The 20976-nt window shown below is 35.8% G+C and overlaps 1 protein-coding gene across 1 annotated transcript in view; it reads right to left on the bottom strand.

Moving 5' to 3' along the window:
- The window catches only part of TTC27 (tetratricopeptide repeat domain 27), a 137611-nt gene that overhangs the window by 96400 nt on the left and 20235 nt on the right, over positions 1-20976 (bottom strand). The window contains exons 6-8 of the mRNA XM_026844603.1: positions 17685-17849; positions 13691-13827; positions 8389-8501 (exon numbers count right to left, since the gene is read on the bottom strand). Coding sequence (XP_026700404.1) covers positions 8389-8501; positions 13691-13827; positions 17685-17849 — 415 coding nt within the window. The remainder of the gene's footprint in view (positions 1-8388; positions 8502-13690; positions 13828-17684; positions 17850-20976) is intronic.

Raw genomic sequence — 20976 nt, 5'->3', positions numbered from 1 at the left:
ATTTTCTGTCCATTCTTGAATCCTATCTTAGGGAGCTGAATGAAAAAGAAGGGGAAAAAAACCCAATAGAAACAGACATTTGTTACACAGATAAAACAGAGCCTTAGAGTAAGATCTACTCCGCAGCAAAGAAAAGTATTTTCTGGTAAATCAGCAAAAGCTTATTGCCAATAGCTTCCAATTTACAACCAGTTATTTAATCTGATTCATCAGCTCTACATTGGCAGCCCAATGGATAAGGCATCCAGTTTAACTATTTATATAGTTTGAGACTTAATAAACTTATAATCTTTGTAACAGTGGAATTAATAGCAATCATTCCAAAGTATTACTTTTTGGATTATGACTAAACATTTCTGTTTTAAGAACTGATTTAGAAAGTTGACAAACGTTAATGAATGTTGTTAAAGACTATTAAAAATAAATCAGTGTTCTTCAAATAGCTGAAGTTGTATTAAAATGCAGTATACAGAAAGGTTCAAAAAACTCTGGAGTATTAAATAATAATGAGATATCTCTAAAAATATAATTAAGGAGTTAAAAAAAATGTTTAAGGAGCAACCAAGACCAGTACTAAATCCTTCCTCCAATATAGCATGAAGAATTGTGGGAGTCTATAAGATCAAATGACAGCCCTGGTATAAAAGCCACTGCAGAGAAGCTATATAAATTCATTGCATTAGCATTTATTGTAGAAGAACATAGTAAAATTGCCACAAAAGAGGCTGTTTGGGTAAGGGAGAGAATTACAGGAGAGAAGAATCTTTCATAAATTAAGAAACTGCAAAAGAGGTTACACACTAAAAAGTTAACAGGACCAAACAGTATTCAGAATAAAATGTTTAGAGTGAGTTTTGGGATGAAATAGCTGAGACACTATAAGCAGCATGTAAGTCCTCATTTAAAACTTCCTCAGTGCCTGAAGACAAGAGGGCAGCAAAAATTATGACAGCCTTTAAAAGTGGTGCCACGGGACCAGTGTAACTACTGCTTGTAAGCATAATACCTGTTGCAGGTTAAGGAGAGACTATATAATGAGCAGAAGACCTAGAAATATCTGGACAAATACAATGTGTATGCGGAGAGTCAGTCAGGCTATCAGAAAAAAAAATAATCCTGCATTACAAACCTGTTGGGGGCTTTTGGAAAGTTTAACTAGCATGATGATACACATAAGCTGGTTGATGAAATCAGCTTGGATCCCTCTAAGGTTTGTTCAGAAGTCCCTCACCAAGACAGACTTTCAAAGAGCATTCATGAGATAAAAGAAAATGTCTTGGCAAATGTCAATAACTGATTAAAAGATAGGAAATGGTATGAGAGAAATAGCCATTCCAATGGAGAAGGTCACCATTGTAATCCTACATAGATTTTGTGCTGCGATCTGTATGCTGTAATATTAATAAACTGGAATAGGAAAATGTATAATGAGGTGAGAAAACTTGCAAATGATACAACATTCTTTGAGGTGAGGATGTGAATAGACAATACGGAGCTGCAGAAAGACCTTACAGCATAGAGCAAAAGGATAATAAAATAAAAATGCCAAGCAATGCACAATAGGAAACAGTCATAGTTTCACAAAATATTTTAGGCTCCAATCTGACCATTTCTATTCAGGAGCAACTTTTTAGCACTGCAGCTGCGCAAAAACACGAGCTCAGTACAAAGCAGCTGTTAAAAAGACAAATAGAAAACTGAGTAATTAATTAGGAAAGTAATACAGAATAATGCGCAAGGGCATACTACATGGAGTATACAAATCAATAACATAAAGCCTACACAAAATATGACATAGAGCCTTTGTTTGTCCACCCATGAATAGTATGTTCTGTTGTGCACCTTTCATTTCAAAAGCAGTAATTCAGTATTGAAAAAATGTCAGAATCAGACAGATAGAACTGGTTTTTTATGATGATGAATAATGATGTTTTATGCTTACATAAACGTAACAACTTCTCCAAAAGGAATGTTGATTAGGCTAGGACTAACCAAAGAGGGACATTGTAGAGGTTTTAAAAACTGTTAGGAAAAAAGAGAGTCACTAAATGAAGCTACTGACAACCAAAACTATCTGGAGGAGGGTTTTTTTGAACAGGAGACACAAAATATGTAAACAGACACCTTTGCCAAAGGATACTACCAACCCAAGAAATTTTCATGGGCTCAACAGAAGACAACAAATATATGAGAGATCCACTGACAGCTACCATGAAAACAAGCCAGATTCAGGCTCAGGAAATCACTGGGGGAGAGGCTGGGAAAGTATTAGGGAGAAGGGAGCAACACATGCTTGCCCTGTTATTACTCATCTTTAGGTGTCTTCTCACAGCCACTCTTGAAGACAGAGTGTAAAGTTAGATGGATGAAGACAGCAGCTGAGTTTTTGTTTGCTTACACTTCCTGTCACATTACCTCCCTGAATTTGCACTGTCTGCATTTGCAAGTTTCCCAGGTAACTACTTAGAACTACAGTTAACTAGCATAAGATAGATGATGAAGAATTGATAGGTCAGACTTTCCACATATGCATTTTGATGAGTATCTGCTGTATCTCTACACAGTTTTACCAGCTGTGTAATTTTCTGAATGAGAGAGCGCCAAACCCAACAAATTGTTCACTTTACAAGCATTTTCAAAGTTTCACAAAGGTATTTCAAGTGACTAATGTTTTTTATGTGAACATTCTGAATAGCAAGACAGGAAGTTCATTTCCCCAGCGGAATCTCTTCACACAGCTGTATGTACTGGTGCGCAGCAATATATTTCGTAGCAATGATTTTAAACACCCATGAACTAACCACAGTGAGATCAGTATACTGTCTGGCACCTGTAATTGGTTTGTTTCACAAAAATAATAATAATTTATACTTACATGGTATGTTTGTAAAGATGGGCCAGAGTGCCAAAAAGTATTTCACAGAAAAACTTTCATCAACTTTAATACTGTCCAAGATTTTATTTCATAGCTTTTACTTTCATACGACAACATGTATAAGCTCTGCCCTTCCACAGTCATAACCTTTCCATTTCAACGGCTTGGAAGAGAGAATGCTGTCTCTTATAAAACAGATGAAAACAGCTTTTATCTGCCATTGCCTTGTACTTCTGATACAAGCCATAGAGCATGACCTTGCTATAAAGCATAAAGAAGCGTGCAATCATATATATAATCTTAATAAGCACATGATCCATCTTATCTAGTTTTAACCATGTAAAATTAAGGCCTTTAATCTATCTAACTGGCTATGCTTCCTTCAGAGTCCACACAAAAATATAGATAAATGTAGGGAGTGATTCAATTAATTGTAAAATAAGTGCCTGAAGTGAAATGAATCACACTCTACAGATGCTGATTTCTCCATTGACTTGAGAACAGACAACCAGCTAATATTAGACTCTCAAATTTGAAGTAGCTAAATGTTTTGCTTTTACACCTACCCAAATTTCCCATGATGTTTGCATTGCCAACATGTGGTGTTTTGTTTTTTTGGGTTTTTTTTAACTACTCAATTGATTCAAAAGCTAGTATTTGGTAATTCTGTTCAAAAGTCCTTTAGTCCTAATGCTATTTAGTGCTTATGCAGTTGTTTCAAGTACATTTCTACAGCTCACTGTGTAAACTGTATAATATATTATTATCCAATGTATTACTGTATAATAAAAGTTAGGTTTCCTGATGCTTTCCTTACCAGCTGAAGACTGGTGCATAGTCTTTGGCTGAGCTGAGGTACCTCCAGCATAACACACTGTTTTGATCTGATTTGATCCTTGGACATTTCTCTTACTTTCCAATAATTTTCTATAGCTGTATCTAATTTCTAAAAGCTTTCCGTTGTTGAAAACTGGTGAATCAACTGATGAGAAAGGATTTTTTCCTCAAGCTGCTGACACACAGTTGCTGTTGTCTGTTTTAACAGCAATCTAATTTGGCTATTTCTAAGTGTCAAGGGAAAGATACTCCTCTCAGATTCTCAGCATTTTGGCATCTATACTATATTAACATCATTATTTAAATCATACACTGTCCTATTCTTCGGTTTTTACAGATATTTTAATTTTATTTTTGAGAAGAAAATATCTTTTGAAAAGAACTTTAGTATCTTTTTTGCATCAGCCTCTGAAATGTTGGTTCAAGGTTCTACAAAAAGTTTGTCCACAGTCCTAAGGTTTGACTAGAAAATAAATTTTGTACCATCATGACTAGTTATTTTCATATGAAATATCAAAAGTCCTAGCCAAGTGATGCTTCTGCACTCCTATGAGTTTCTTTTAATACCTTGAGGTTGAATTACCCCTGCAGTGAGATGAACTGAAGACACCTCTAGACATTTTCTTCCTATACAGATACTACAAAATCTGGATATGATGGAACAGGAAACCTTTGCATAAGCAAGGCAAACTGGAGTGTTTTTTTCCTCTCTCTACACCTTCTTTTAGGCAAATGTTTTCTTCTAGATTTACTTCCACAGACTACTCAGTATTTGGAGGAAAAGTAATTTGCAGAGAAGAAATAAAACAGCCAAACACTGTAAAGGAAACTGCCTGAAATTACAGATGCCACAGAGAACTGGCTGAGTAAAGTGTACATTCCTATTTTTTTATATAAATGGATTACTGATAAATAAGGTGTTCTTTCCTTACATCAGTATAACAAAGAGGTTTAAAAAAAAAATCTAATTGATTCAGGCTCATGCATGTTATTTACAAGCTCGCTTAAGCATGCTGCATGAGAGGTTGCTTGGGTTTTTGTAAAGACAGCTGGTGTGAGATATTTCAACACTTCAAAAAAAATTTTATATCCTCTTAAAATGTTATTGGGGAGGAAGAGATGAAAGCGTTAGTACTGATACTGTAATAATACTTTGTTTAGCCATGTAATAATTTTAACCTACTTGAAATGAAACCTATGTAATTCTAATTAAGTGGTTTCTGAAGGTTGTAACGATTTCTACTACACACAAACATTTCTGCATGCTGCTGATTTTTAGTTAACTTATTTAGCTTCAAAAATCTTTGTTGAATTAAGGGGCATTTCTGTGACATTTGCTGTAAAACAAATACTAGCAAGCACAGTGACACGTATAGAAAAAGATTTGCTCACATTTACTCTTTCTTAATCTGCAGGCTGCCTTTCTTCCAGGTCAGTGTCTGAAATTTTATTTGTATTAGAAAAAACAGTGCTGACAACAGCAGTCAACAATAATATCATTAAGGTGGTGCTAGACTTTGTTCTAAGTCTAGATAAACTGCTCTGTAAAGGAATTCTGAAGACAACTTATTAATTATGAAATTAGGTTTTTACTCCACAGAACTGAAGTCCTCAAGCACTAATGAAAAGCAAAGAATTTCCTATAGCTAGGAAATGAGAAGTGAAGTATGTTTTGTTTCAAAGCCAAGACTAAATTCTTTAACATATATATGCTTCCTTGCAAATTGATATGCCAATAGCTGATACAGAAACCAAGGGTATGACCAGCAATCCAAGCATAAACTCCACTCAGTCACAAGGGTTCTATCGTAAATCCCCTCAGAAGAACAGTTCTCAAAGCTGGCATTCTAACACTTCTGCAACATAGCTGGATATCAAATCCTGTCTCCTTCTGTGACTGAAATAGTTTCAATCGCTTAACATTATCCCGCCCACTGAATGGCATTTACCACTCCTACGGGGAAGCAACACTGATTAATTTTTTTTTTTGGTGGTTGTTTTTAGTTTCTTAAATGAGCTTCTTGCCTCGATTCCTGTCAAACTCACATACCACTTGGATTAGAATGTACACATACAGATGGCAGTCAAAGATGACTTCTAGCCACTATTCAGAGCATGACAGTGGTGGTTTCAAAGTGACATACTGTGGTCAAGAAATCTACTGCGCAGCCAACCAATGTAAAATTCAAATTCTACCCTTTCATTAAAAAACAGGGAAAAAGAAGAAAGACCAAGAGGCAAATTAAAATTTCCTTCACAAGGGTAAAAGCAGGAAGGATAATATAATCTGTATATAAGACAATATGTGTTCAAAAAAATGAAGCGTGCATGAAAATCTTTTCAAGAAGGGGAAGGCTTTGCCTTAACTTGAGTCAGTGTGAAAGACTAAAAGTGATTGAGCCAAGAATACGTGTCAACTCATGAAGTGCTAAGGCTTGGTCAACTGGCCCAAGCCAGAGTTGACCTATAGATGAATCCTGTATATTTTATAACCATTGTGCTAGTAGGTATTATACTAAGTTATAACAACGCACTTATGCTGATGTAAAAAGTGCTAAAGCATTGAAGTACTGAAGCCTGAACAACAGGCCCCAAGCCGAAGCTGCTACCTTAGTCTGCAGTCATCAACAAAGTATGTAAACTCACTAGTGAAAGAGGCAGCTTAGACAAAATATAATCAGTAGTGAGGAGAGAATGTATCCAGCTTCCCTTGTTCAGCCTTGTTCAAGGCTGAGAACCCAAGTATCGGCCTTGTTAGAAACTCCCTTGGTTCCCCCCCCTGAGCCCTGGCCAGGCTTTGGATGGAATCCAACAGGAGGATGAAACCAGAAGTTTTCCGCTCAAAACAAAGGTGCCAGCTCTTCTGGCCTGTCGATCTCTGGTATATAAGGCTGGGCCCGTTTGCAGGGACTTTGGCAGCCTCACCTATGGGTGGAGGCACTGCGTAGGGGGACAGGCTCTGCAAACCCTCTCTGTAACCGGGGCTGCGCAGCCACTGCGGCTCTGGGTGTTGGTAATATATGCAATTGGTGATGTATTTTTCTTAATCTCCATTCTCTCTCTCGTGTAGTAATGATTTGATGCATTACCTTGTTTTTTACTGTTTGCTGCTTTAAGTGCACTATTATGCTTTTTCTTACTGCGTGTTTTCTGTATTACACTGTTATCACTAGTAAAATACGCCTGCTCTTTTCACTCTGGTGTCTGAGTTTAATTGGTATCCTTAATCAGCAGAACAACTCAGTGTTCAGTCCTTTGTCCTCAAACTGGATCAATGTGGCCTTGAAAAGAAAACAAGTTGAAGACTTGGAGAATAAAGAAAAAATGAAGCCAGAGTACACACTCCACTTGTGAATTCCTGATTACAGTGGATGGGCTGATTGGTTAAAGGGCATACCTGAAACCACAGACGTACAACTTCACATTTGACTTCAACTATATAGCTAAACAAGTGTCTGGCCCTTCAAAAAAGCTGCAGTCTGTGAAACAGGTATATGAAGGGAAACAATCTTCTCTCCACTAACAATTTCCATTGCACTTTATGTGCACTTCTGCACAAGAAGGGGAAAAATAACTGAAAATTTTGGCAAGTAGGGAGAGAAATACTATAAACTGTGCTACAAAAGCAGCAAAAAGCCCCACACCACAGAGGAACTACTGCTAAATGCTGAGTCTGCTCATGCCATTAATTTGTCTCTCTAACCTTTAGTCAGCCTTTTACTGTTGTCACACTATCAAAAAGATAGATCTTATAACATTTATGTGCCCTTGCAGAGGAAACATCGGTCTGAGACTTGGGAACTAGGATTCACTCACTGTTCGGCTCCTGGCCTCCTCCTGGCTTGGGCAAGATATTTCAGCAGTACTACAGATTCCATCATTTTACAGCTCACTGATCAGAAAAGTGCCTTCAGTGGCATGAACGATGAATAGTACATCAAAGTCACCATTTTTACTTTAACGTACTAATATTTCTGAAACAAATCACACAAAAAATTGTGTGATAACTGTCACTGCCTAAATGACTACTACATCATAGAAAAAAGTATTTCTTTATTAGAAAATGAGGACATTGATTAGCAACTGGTTCATCATCCCCAAATCTCAAGCTGCTTTTCTTTCTTCTGTGTCATTTCCAAAACCCATGTAGCATATAATGTCTGAAAGCCAGGAAAAGAAAAAAATACAAACAGGCGCAAAACCATGAGGACTTTGTACTATAGCTTTTAACTAGCAATGGATGCTCTGAATTTATACAAGTATTCCCGCTGCACTGAACAGCAGAGGAGCGTTTTTCTTGAAAGACGTGGCTGATCCTTGTAGGAAGCTGACCATTGCAGACTCTGAAACATGTTTTCAAAATTTACCAGAGTGTCTGTCATCACCATATGGTAGCTAATGATACTTGACATTTGAAACATGATTAATCTGAGGCACAAAGAACAGGGAGATTTTCTAGGATTAGAGAACAATACAGTTAATGAAACATTGCTGAAATTCTGAACTGGACACTAAAGTTCACTCAGATATCTGAAAATGCTATCCACCTATAATGCAAACCTTTTAGCATTTTAGCCAGACTATATGATAAGGAAGGAAAAAAGGTCCCACCAACTCACCACTTCATTACCACAATGATTCAGTATTTTTTTTTAAGTAATGATGAACTAACTTACCATACTCCAAGGATTACAGCAAGCTCTTCTGCACACAAATCAGGTACCTGGTACTGATCAGCATCTGCTAATTTGATCTCATTAAGCACTGTATCATCATTCAAATCACAATTCTGTTGGGGGAGAAAAAAGAATTTAAAATAGATAGAAACTGTTGCAGAGAAATTTATGCCTTCCAAATATGAAAAAAAGATAGACTTGTCTGAAAAAGGATAATACTAACATAAGAAAACATAATGGACAGTAATTTACTATGATTATGATAGAATAACTGACAAAGCCATTAGAAGGAAATATCTTCCAAACCATTTTTGCTACAATGATATTGATTGTCATGCAACAGGAACAGCATTCAGAGCAACTTCAAGATGTGCTGGGTTTGTATGGCAGGGTTTTTGGTGGCAGGGAAGGGGGGCTACAGTGGTGGCCTCCTGTGAGAAGCTTCTCAAAAGCTTCCCCATCTCCAAGTTGGACCCACCTCTGGCCAAGGCCGAGCCAATTAGTGAGAGTAGCCATGCATCTGTGATAATGTATTTAAGAAGGGAAAGCTGAGAGGGGCTCGGGACTTTGAGGATGAGTTACAAGAAGTACCCCTATGTGAACACCAAGGTCAGTGGAAGGAAGGTGGAGGAAAGAGTAAGGTACGCCAGAGAAGAGAGCCCCCCTGTGTCTTGTGGAGGTGACAGGGCCACTCCACTGCCACCATGGAGGCTACCAGACGTGCAGAGTCGCCTGTGGAGGAGCCCCTGGACTCTGTGGGAAGAAGCAGCCCCCACTGTTGTAGTTTGGTGCTGCGAGGACTGCAATATGTGAAGGTGACCCATGCCAGAGCACCTCAAGAAGAATGCCTCCCATGGGGATGACTCATGATGGGGAAAGTTTGTGAAGGACTGTGTCCCATGAGAGGGATGCCACATGGAGCGGCGGGAAGAATGCAGAAGAGTCTTTCCCCCATTTGCAGGAAGAAGCGGTGGACTGACTGCACCCCACATCCCCTGCCCCTGTGCCGCTGGGAGAGGAGGTGGAGATGTTGGGAACAAAGCTGAGTGCGGGAAGAAGGGAGGGGTGGGGGGAGGTGTTTTTAAGATATGGTAACTCTTTTCACTGTCCCATTCTGTCTATTAAGTGTTGTTAACCTTAGTGCTTTGAATTAAAGTGATGTCCTTTTTTCTTTCCTTGATGAGCCTGTCTTTTGCCTGTGACCATAAAGGGTGAGCCATCCCTCCCTGCCCTCATCTCAATTCCTGAGCCTTCTGATTCATTTTCGCCTTCCCAACACTGGGAGAGAAGCAGTGAGTGAACGGCTGCATGGTACTCAGTTGACCTCTGGGCTCAAACCATGCCACAAGGTTACCTGAATATTGATTTTCTACTTAAATAAGGGCCGAAGGGGATTTCTGCTTTTCAAATTGTTGCTTACAGTATTATCAACAACTTCCTCCTATTTTTCATATACACCTATATATATGTACACAGACAACCTGAAAGAGATTAATGTTAAATGCTTTCCTAACATGCAGGTTCTCAGGTTAGTCACCATGGACCTCTAGGAATGTATGGATTTCTTTTTGAGTATAAGCAAATTGCAGCTACGTAAAGCACACCTGCCAGCACAGTTAAATTCCTTACTCAGGGAAGTGGTGCTCCTCATGTTTCTTTGTGATTTTTTAAAGAAGTTTTGCAACTTCAAGAAACATGCATTGAAAAAAACCCACTGAGCCAGCACCTCCAAATACTTTGTCCTGGTAAAGGCAAGAACGGGTATTCTGAAAAAGTTTGCTCCTGGACAAGTACTTGTGACTTCCCATCAGATTTCTTCTGGAACAAGTTGTTCAAAGAGTATTCAGTTTAACTTTCACAAACTAAGCACACTACCTGAAGTTCACTGTCTGTCATTTAACTTAAAGAAGAAAGTAATATAATCTGTGGCTGAAAAGTGTAAATTACTGTGTTCATAGAATTTATAAGATTCCTTTGGCTGAAAGCAAGAAGGAGGTAGCTTGAAAAATACCCCAAAACAAAAAACATCAGTCTTTAAACCAATTATTGTACTACTGGTTTTTAGCTATCAGTAGTAGTTTTTATAACCTAGTAAAAACAGAAAATGCATTTATATTAACAGTTTTTCAAGCTTCCTATTAATTTCCCTTCAATGTCCTAGTAGCAACTGTTTCCAATTAATATCTTCCATTAGCAAGGTCAAAATGAGGGCCCACAGAAGAACAAAAAGCGAACAAGAATACATTCATCACCAGTATTCCACTACTATATAAATGAAACTAAACAGTGATTTAGTAGAGAATGTGAAGAAAATAAGTTTATTTTATTTTAAGGGGATTATGAAGACATTCCCACTCTTAAAAGCATATTTTGTACCGTCATTTTCTTCTCTTACTATATTAGCATATATAAGGATTATCTACCACTTCCAGATGAAAATTATTTTAGAAAGAGCACTATGCTAGTATAATGATACCAATTCATTAGATGCATTATAAATTACAATTTAATTTATAAGGCGATTAATTTTTTTCAGCTCTGGTCTATATAATCTTTAAAAATCTAGCCTGTATAAACAACACTAATTGCTTTAACTTCACTATGAATATTGATGAGCTCAAACATACAGCAATGGTATGCCAGAGTTTTAAAGCACGATTTCCATTCCTAGATTTAAAAAAAATAAAAATCCTCTTTTAACCAAAACATAAAATTGCTCTGAATTTTTTAAAACTGATCAAGCTATTTTATCATACTATTTCCTATCAAGACTTCTTATGCATCACCTCAAACCTGAGATTTTCGTTTCACAGAAACTAACCTGTGAGCAGAGCTTTGAATTTACAACCTCAAGTATTTATTTTGAAATACAAATAGTTTTCCTTCTAGTGACACCTGAGATAACATAATTGCTCAGCACCAGAGGGAAGTAGGAAGTGCTTGACCAGAAAGCAGCCCAGCTACCAGTCCAACAATTGGTCACATTGCTATTTTGGTTGTATTTTTAACGGTATTAAATTACTGATCACTTAATTGCAAAATAACTTGTTCAGTCATGTTATTGAACAATAATAGGGGGGAGAACTTTAAGACCACAGAATTAAGCACTCCAAAACAGGAGCTGAAAATTAGGTGTGACCAGTCTCAACTTGGCCTTTATACATACTGGCAGAATTTATAGTTCTCTTAGGAAATTTTTCACTCATCCAGGATAATTCCTGTCTTTAGAGAAATAGAGTATTTTCTTTTATCTGCAAATGTAAAATAAGAACACTGGAGAGGGGAAGAAAATTTCCCTATAGTAATTTTGCAGCATGGTAAAAGGCCTTTTAGCTTTCTATATGCATGTGTTAATTCTATGGAGATTCTCAGCACCTCTCAAGACTTAGCTTCTATGCATTTGCCAAACCTTTAAAAATATACAAGTTACATCAATCATCTGCCCTAAGCTTAGACAGTGATGATGTTTGTATTTTCTGGCAGATGGAAAATAGCATTAACTCCAATTTTAGCTAAAAGAACTTTGAGATAACAATCAAGGCTGACAAATTTGACACCAGACTGGCAAAAGAAACACCAGGACTCACTGTTACAGTTAACATTGAAAAACTGCATTAATAAGTTATATTTTGATACTACATTATCAATAGAAACATGCTAGAGAAAGAGGAAAAAAAACCCCAAATCTTTAATTGGTAATTCAACACATGGATGAATTGGAGAGTTTGCTTAGTCAAGACTGACAGAACATTTGCAAACAGTGTTAATAAAACATCTGAACTTCAAATACCTCAGGTTTTCCTCAAAGCAGTACATGTTTCTACTAATATTATTTTCTAGAATTTCTGATATACACAAATTGTAGAAGGTTCTGTTTTGGTTTTTTTTTTCTGAAGTAGACTGTGGGAACAGAAGGCCTAACTTTCCTTAATGGGCAGCCCAAGTAACTTATGACAGAATTATATGACACTGTTGCATAAAATCTAACTCCCTCCCTGTAGCCAAAACCTTTCAATTACTTTCTAGCACCACATTTTTACTTTTCCGAAAGAGTAGATACCTGAAATTTTCTTTCTCTTTCCGTTAAACTTTTGGGTCTGTCACTGAAAGGACATGTGAATATAATATTTTATTAGCAAGAATAATACATTTTATTCCAGGTTATACCTACAGACTAAAACAGTGTCACCATTTTTATTGAAACAATGTCATTATTTTATTCCAAACTAAAGTCCGTATCAGATACAGACTACAAGCACAAATTCTTCAGAAAGTTGTGAATAACTGGAAAAAATAGTCATACAATACCCCAGTTTTAGACTCTTTGAGAACGATGCATCCTATAATTTAGTTCTAGGTAAAGTTGTACTTTAAGTCTACAACTAAGTCTGACACTCACCCAAGTGGCCTCCCCTGAGCTCTCACTATCCTTAAATGGGTTATTACACATAGTTCTATCACAAGCACAAGTTGTGACATATATGCAGTCCATCTCTTTTCATCAAATCGAATAAAACAGTAAGGACACAGTAATGGACAAACGGAAAAAGCTAGGATAGCCCCCCAAGATATTTGTGCATTCAATTTAGAAGTAGATAATTACTTTCAAATTCTTTTGCTTAAGATCCCTGCTTAACCTGAAGTCTATCAAGGCATAACCTTTTTTTTGTAAAGGCTCTTCAACCTAAAGGATAAATCTTGGATCATAATGCCTCAATTTATCTCTGGCTTCTTTAGCAAACACAAGTAACTTTAATCCCGACCACAACTTCTGCTCATGAAGGAAAAATGCCATCCCAAAAAAATTCAGTGGTTGTTGAGCAATTTATAATTCAAGTCATCATGCATACCCTTAAGACTAGTAAGGCCAAGTCACATAATCCATGCCAGTAGGAATACCTAGACCAATTTCTTACCTTCACACTGTTACTAAACATGTCTGTCATTACTAAACAAATACGTGCATTTCTGTGATGCCTTGCAGGCTATTTTGAAAATATCTTGCCTGTTTTCCTAACTCCATCTTTCTTAGGCACTATAATTAATACATAAACTGTAGAAGATCACATCTGCAAACATGCTTTTAGTGGAGTAGCCACACCTGTCTTGCAGACAGTTGCATGTTTTTTTACCCCATGTCCTTTAATATTAGGCAAACAACTGCCCCACATTTTCTTCTAAAAACTGTCAGAAATCATAAGTTTCTCCTAGGCACCACAAACTTTTCCCTTGCAGACAACTAAGAAAAGCTTCAGAGCATTTTCATATTAAGAAATTAAAACCATTCTTCTCATATACATACCATTGTTAAGTTTTCTAGAGGTGTTGGAGCCGGACTTAGTTCACTGTGAGGAAGGAGAAATTTATCTGTTCTTTGGACATCCAAAATAAGCTGTGCAACATATTTTTCCTGAAATCGTGTTCTCTTCCCCAAAGCACCTACAGAAAATTAATATAAGATTATATTAAAGAACACTAAAAAACAGCAATCCCATCACGTACTAGAAAGTTGTTCTGAGAACAGCAAAATAAAGAGAAATGCATTCAGAATTAACGTACAAAATTTAGCAGTGGTTTAACTCTGCTCAATTTGTTTGCAGTGAACTACATGTGTCCTCACTGCTAGCTGTGACATACAAAGTAACACATATTACAAAGATACAAGCACAGCTAGATAGGTCTTGCAAAGCTACTTTTAGGTAAATTCCCCATAACTCACATATCGTCTCTTAAAAACTCATTCATCAAATTTTAATAGTTCCCTTTTTATTTCTTAGCAATAAATCACAAACAGTTGTTCAAGTTGTCTGCTAAAAGTTAATCACATACTGGAGACATTTAAGCAAATAAAAACCCCATACTATCTTACAGGCCATCATTTAAAATATTTCATGTCTTCATTTGAAGACTTAGGTCTATGAAGAGCGATTACAGACATGACATTATCATAATACAGCACATAAACCACTGTAAAAATAACATGGGAGAGTGAAACAGCAAACCAATGAAGGCTGTCTACTGAACTAACCAATATTCAGAATGCAAAATATGAAATTCCTCTCAGTGTTCTTTCTTCAGTTCTTTATTTGACTCTCAGACAACTTTTACTAGTTTTTAAGGTGGCAATTAACATTTATACCAAACTGAAAAGAAAAACATGTCTGTTCTTCCTCTGTTAGGAACCTGTATTAGTATGATACAATGCTCAGATACTGTGAACTGTGAAAGTCAAGTAACAGAAACAGAGGACTGAATGCTGATACACTTGCTTTTGCAGGACCAATTAAGATCAAGTTCTTAATTTCATAATCATTTAGTAAATTTTGCAGGACAAAAAAAAATAATCTTTGAAGTAAAGATGATTGACTGCTTGTGTAACAAAGGCCTGAGGATGAAGCTGCTGTCAGTAAGAATCACCCGGCACATGCACTGAAATAGCAGTCACCCTCTTTTCTTCCTGGAGGTGGAAAGACAGCAGCAGGGAAACCAGAAATTAAACTGATTTATCCTTCTCTGCCAATCATCCCTTTTAATGTAGAAGCCCTGTGTTAAAAGTTTATGAAGAAAAAGAAAAATATCACCTTAAAAATCACAAGGCAAACTACAGAGAAAAGACACACACACAGAGCGAAACACTGGATAACAATTCATACTACTTTTACACAGTAGCACTCAATTCTCAATTTTAACAAGCCTGAAAGTCATATACTGTAATTCACTGCCTATTATGTCTTACCATTTAAACAGCTGGATAAAACACTTGCAAAGCTATTCTAGTTATTGATAAATTTACTTGCTACCACCCAGAAACTGATTTGTTTATGTTCTGAGATGCACACCCTTCCCACTCTATTGTTTCAAGCAAAGAATTCCTTGCTATTAGAGAGATAAAACCTAGTCATTTTTATTTGGAAAATATATATCACATGTGTTTAAGCTGGGGAAAAATTTGCTTGCTTTATACCACCATAAATTCTCACAGAATGGAGGAATCTACACAGACACTTTACTTTCTGTTCCGTATTAAAAGTTCCCAGGGATGCATTACTGGGTATGAAAACAATAAGCAGACAATATGCAGATCTCAGTTCAGCATTATTAATCCTTCAGATCTGCTGATCTTAAATTTATTTTGGATTATGAACCTTCATCTTAGTAAATTTACAAAAGGCAAAAAACACAGCCTTCTATTTTGCTGGAAATTGTTTTGTGGAGTTACTGATGGTTGTGACTCATAGTGAGGGACGTAAGAATGCTTTTTAGTAACTGATGAATACAGCACAAACCTGGATTAATGAGACTTTTAAAAGTACACAAGCCAAAACAAGTATGATTTATTCAAACATTTCTAAAATAACTTTGGAAAATATTGGTTCTAAACTCTCTCTTTAAGAACAGCATAAATTTCCATGCCATAATAAAATGTTCAACTAGTAAGGATACACCCATCAAAGAATAAAAACCTCTTAAAATACCTTCCTAAAAAGGAAATTCCTTCCAAAAGCCTTAAAAATGTCTTTGCTAGAGGTTGAATTTTTACATTAAAGCAAAGTCTTTTTTGATGATGTAACATTCCTTCTGTTTAGCCAAAACATGCATGTCAAATGAATTTGTCTAGAATGCCAACAATCCCCACATGTTCACTTCAGTTCATCTGCCTTCAGGTTAGACATCCTTCATAACTATTCTAATAGATTTATGGAGATAGATCACAGAACTTCAGGAGTTTCACAACATTTTTCCAAGGGACTACATCACCACAATCTCTCTCTGGGACTAGCATAACCTCTTGGTAAATTAATCAAAAATACACATCATTTCAATGCATCCAAACTTTGTTTTCCCCCACTCCAAACAACAGGGTTTTTTCTACATTAGATTTAAGGAAATTATTAATCTAAAATCTAAAGATCTGCTTTAAAGGGAAAAAAGCTCAACATATAGTTGTAAGTTGAGGAATACCAGTGAATAGCCACCTGCCACTTTGATTTTACTTGTTATTAGTTAATTAAATTTTTATAGCTTGAGTATCATCATAGGCACTGATATTTTTAATAAAAACACAAGAAAAATTCAGGTTAATTTTAAACAAAACCACCTTATAATATCAAGTTTGCAGTACATGCCACACATGAAACACATCACAAACATGGTATATGTTGCACATAGGAAGAGGTAGGATCAGTTGAAATGCATGGAATTCTTTAAAGCAAGTGACATAGGAAATTCCTCCTAAGTTTTAAGCAGATACCATTGAATATAATCAATTCACAGTTTTGCAAAAACATTATGTAACAAGATTTTCATTACAGATATTTTTAATGAAAACCTTTAAAACCTTTGAAAAAATGAGCATGGAGTTCCACTGAAGTTGTCTGTGTTCGGTTTTGGTTTTTGTTTTTAATTAAAATTATTAAACTGACTCAGGATAAGCAGGGGTAGCTGCAGTTCCAATCTAAGTATAAAGAAACGGCCTTGTGACATGCAGAGGTGTAATAGGTAAGGAGGCTGCAAGTTTCAGTTCTTTAGTCCTATCCACTCATAACTCTATAGAAAAAAACTATTTAAAGGTTTTTGCATTTCTACTCAGGACCAATCAAAAGTTCTCACACAGAAGAATATGCATTTTATGTCATGTGGATTACCTAGCAGGACCAGCTAGACCAAACAGTCCCATACTTATACATGTAATTTTAAATTAAGTTACAGGTGCAGCAATCTGATCTGCCTGATTTCAAAGAACAGGTTTTGAAAGGATAATTATCAAGTCTCCACAGTGATTGAATCCTTGATATTTCTGTTCTTCAGAAATTTGACTTTTCTAGTTATTTCCTATGATAACAACAGTCCTGGAAGTGACTTCTAAATGCTATTTACATAGAGTAGATCTAGGCTAGTGGCATAAAAGTTGAAAAACTGCATCAAAGCATCATGCAGACTTCTTTATAAGTGTCTCCAAATAAAAAAAAATATTCATCATGAAAAGAACTAGTTTTAGGAGTCCCATAACCAAGACAATTGGACCTAAAATTTGATATGAAACACAAGAAGGAAGGATCACAATACTATAGCTGCTCAGATATCCATATTAGGGATGACACTGTAACCAGATGGTGTATTTCTCTTCCCTTTTCCAGCAATGCTAATTCTTAGAAGACAAATAAGTCCTACCAGTTAACAGTCGATGTTTTTCAAAACATAGTTCTTTTTTACTTGGATACATAAAAAACCCCAACAAATCATAGGTTAGTTTGTTCCAACCAATCACTGTCATAGACTGTACAAGCAAAACTTACCTGTCAGATTAATCTGCAGTTTCGTTATGTCCTTAGCTGTATTAAAACACTGTTTAGCTTTGCTATACTCATAGTAATGCAAAAATGTATAGGCACACTCAAGATGGAATTGAACTGCTAAATGCCAGCTTTCACCACCTGCGAACAAAGTTGCTGCTTCCGTCACTGCAAATTAAGAAAAAGAAAAGCTATCAAGATGCAGTCCAGGAGAATGGTATTTTAAAAATACACTTAAAACACCAGGAGACAAAGTTTGTTATACTTAAAACAGACCTGTTGTTCTTTATACCTCCACACATTTAAAAATCCACTGTCAGTGTATAAAAGATATGCACTAAAGTATTTTTCAAATTTTATACCTAAGGATTACTATGAGAAAAACAAAAAGTTTAATCTTCTCTTATACAGCAAAACTGAACTGGGATATATTCCTCTTGCAGGAAATAAATAACTCTGTCTTGAACCTACTAAAGAACCTAGGAACTCGGAATACAGGATATTGAGGTAATACCCTCCCCTTAAGTAGTAGGCTTCAAATGAGAAATTTTCATCTTGAACACTGAACGGGGACTTAGGGCTCTCTAGGGTTTGGTTGTTTGGTTGTTTCGTGAGTGCATTTTTTCTTTGTTTGGGTTTTTTTTGTTTGTTTGGTTGGTTTTTAAGATTACTGATTTACTGAGTGATTAATGATCATGTTCTCCATCTAAACAAGTACCTTCATAAATAAACGCAAAATCTTTAGGGACGAAGACTTGATTTTTTCATCCATCACAGAAGCATTTGTATTTCTTACACTTAAATTCTACCTATCAAAATACAGTAAATGACAAAAGAATATTCTTGCATACTAAAATACAGACAATTACACTGAAAACAATTCATTTGAATGATTCTCAAATGGAAGTGGTTTTTTGCTTTGGGCTTTATTTCTTAATTTTGCCAGAAAACAGTTATATAATAGAATTCTTCCAAAGCTCACAGCATCACAGTACCTAAAAAGACTGGTACCCAAGAGTAACATAGATGCTGTGTTACTTAAAAAATGCTTAATTTTTCAAACATGCTTTTTTAACATTAGTAAAAAGTCTTACTATATGAAAAACTAATATTATCAAGGATTTTTAAAACATTTTTCTATGACTTTTGAATTTAGAGATTGGCAGCCAACTTCAGCCTGAACAGATTTTGCTTAAACTTCCTAGACTTTTTTGAGTAATTCTCAATCCTCAAAATCTTTCAATTAATATAGAAAGCTGCTAAGCCTGAACACATTTTTACACAGCTAGAGAAGAAACAAGTATCATAACATTATTTTTTAATTCAGAAAATAAGAATTTGCATGGATAAAGCCTCCTAGTAACTTAAGTTTTTCAAAGTCTGAATGTAGATTGTTTAATGAAAGAAAATCGGTAATTTAAAAATATTACCCCAATGTTTTTCAACTAAAGTGGCATAGAGAATGTAGCAAGTTACAACTTAATCCTTAAAAAAAGCCCCTTAATTAAAGCACAACTATTTTAAAAAAAAGCCTGTGAATTTAATCATTGCTTTTAACACAGACTATTCAAACACATTACTTCAAGACTGAGAAAGCTGAATGTTAATCTCATATTTAAGTAATGTATACCCTTCATTAAAAAATGAAGTTTTAATGCTTTTGTCCATATTTATCATTAAACACATTCTGTTTTTAAAAAGAATAATGCCCACATGACCATAAAACATCTGCTCAACTTTTTTTTTTACTCTCTTTACAAAAACTAATTTCAGTAAATTATTTGGGACATCTGCCATCTTTACCTGTTTTTCACACTCTAAACTTATACAACACCACTCTGATGGTTTCCCAAAGGAGAAAAATCATATTTACGTATGGAAAATACAAAATGGGTTTTTCTGCAAGGTATTACTAAAAGTGCTCAAATTTTACTGAGGGTTTTATACAAATGCAAACAGATTTGCATTGACTCTTTAGTGAAGTTTGAGCCACTAAATCCTGAAGGGCCACTGTCAGTGCAACAAAGCTTACAAGATACCAAGAGTGCAGGTACACATAGGGAAACCGCACAAAAATGCAACTTTTCAACAGAATGATTTTGATTTAATTACAAAGAAAAAACCCCTAGTTATAATCTGTAATCATACATTATTCTTATTTTTCCATAGCTAACTTTCAATAATTTGAATATAAAATTACTTGTGCTAAAACCACATATACTGCTATAAAGAACTGAAGTGATACATCAAAAAAAGTCTTACTGCTCCTTGTCTAAGTATCATTTACTGACAGTGCTAATCCAGAAAACTTGGAGAGTTTAGGCATTTGAGACTTCAAGGACCTTTGTGGAAAGCTGAAGCTTTAATTACTAGTATTGATGTAGCTGGACAGAAGCACCAATGTCTCAAACGCAAGACACTCCTCCAGCATCCCATACCGTGTTTGGCACAGGACCAAAGCAATGCTAAAGTGCACTGAACCCTGTTGGCTTTGCACAACAGTTGTTTCAAAACAGCAGGGAATCACTGCAGATATCTTCTATCCAGGTGATGATGTTGATCTTACACTTGAGAACAATATATTTTAAACAAAAAAGATAATTTATCCTGAATTTGAAGGTCTTTTTCTCTAATAATTAAGACAAAGTTTTCTAGTCAAGTTTTACAGAACAAGCAAGTGGGTTTTTCAAGCCCTAATCAAAGACTATTTAAAAGGTTAAGTATTTGTTTTATGGAATATGAAGGTACTTGTTTGAAATACCAGATGGCTTTAATTAGAAAGTAAATAAACCACTAGAGACAGCAGGCAACAAAACCTGCCTGGAAAAACTCACTACAGATTCAAGCGTACTTTACATCATCTTCTCTGAAAACCATATCCAGGAGTCTCAAAATAGGTCACTGAAAACAGACAGCTTATTGCTCTCTGTGCGTATGCAACAGCACCCTCTACGCAGATAAGGGCTGCACCCAGTATCATCTAGTCAGTAAATTTTAATTAATTTTTCGACTACTTCTCTTTCAGTTTTGTTCCCAGTTTTTAGATATTTCCAAGAAGAAAAAGTAAGTCACATAAACGTGCTAACGATTTCTCCTACAGATTTTTTTCAACTTAACAGAATCCCAAAGTGTTTTCATGTGCTTCGCAGTGTTCAAAGTTAACATAAGAAAACTATGCCATCAAATATGAATTGCAGTACTCAAAACTGCAAAACCACTGTCATCTAAACATCTTTGATGCTGGGCATCTATGGAACACATACTTAGAACAACAACAAAAAGTGACCTAGAAACG

The sequence above is a fragment of the Athene cunicularia genome, assembly GCF_003259725.1.
Source record: "Athene cunicularia isolate RWA chromosome 3 unlocalized genomic scaffold, athCun1 chr3_part1, whole genome shotgun sequence".
In the NCBI taxonomy this organism is placed as follows: domain Eukaryota; kingdom Metazoa; phylum Chordata; class Aves; order Strigiformes; family Strigidae; genus Athene; species Athene cunicularia.
The sequence above is the reverse complement of the archived record's forward strand: the minus strand, read 5'-3'. Positions and strand labels throughout refer to the sequence as shown.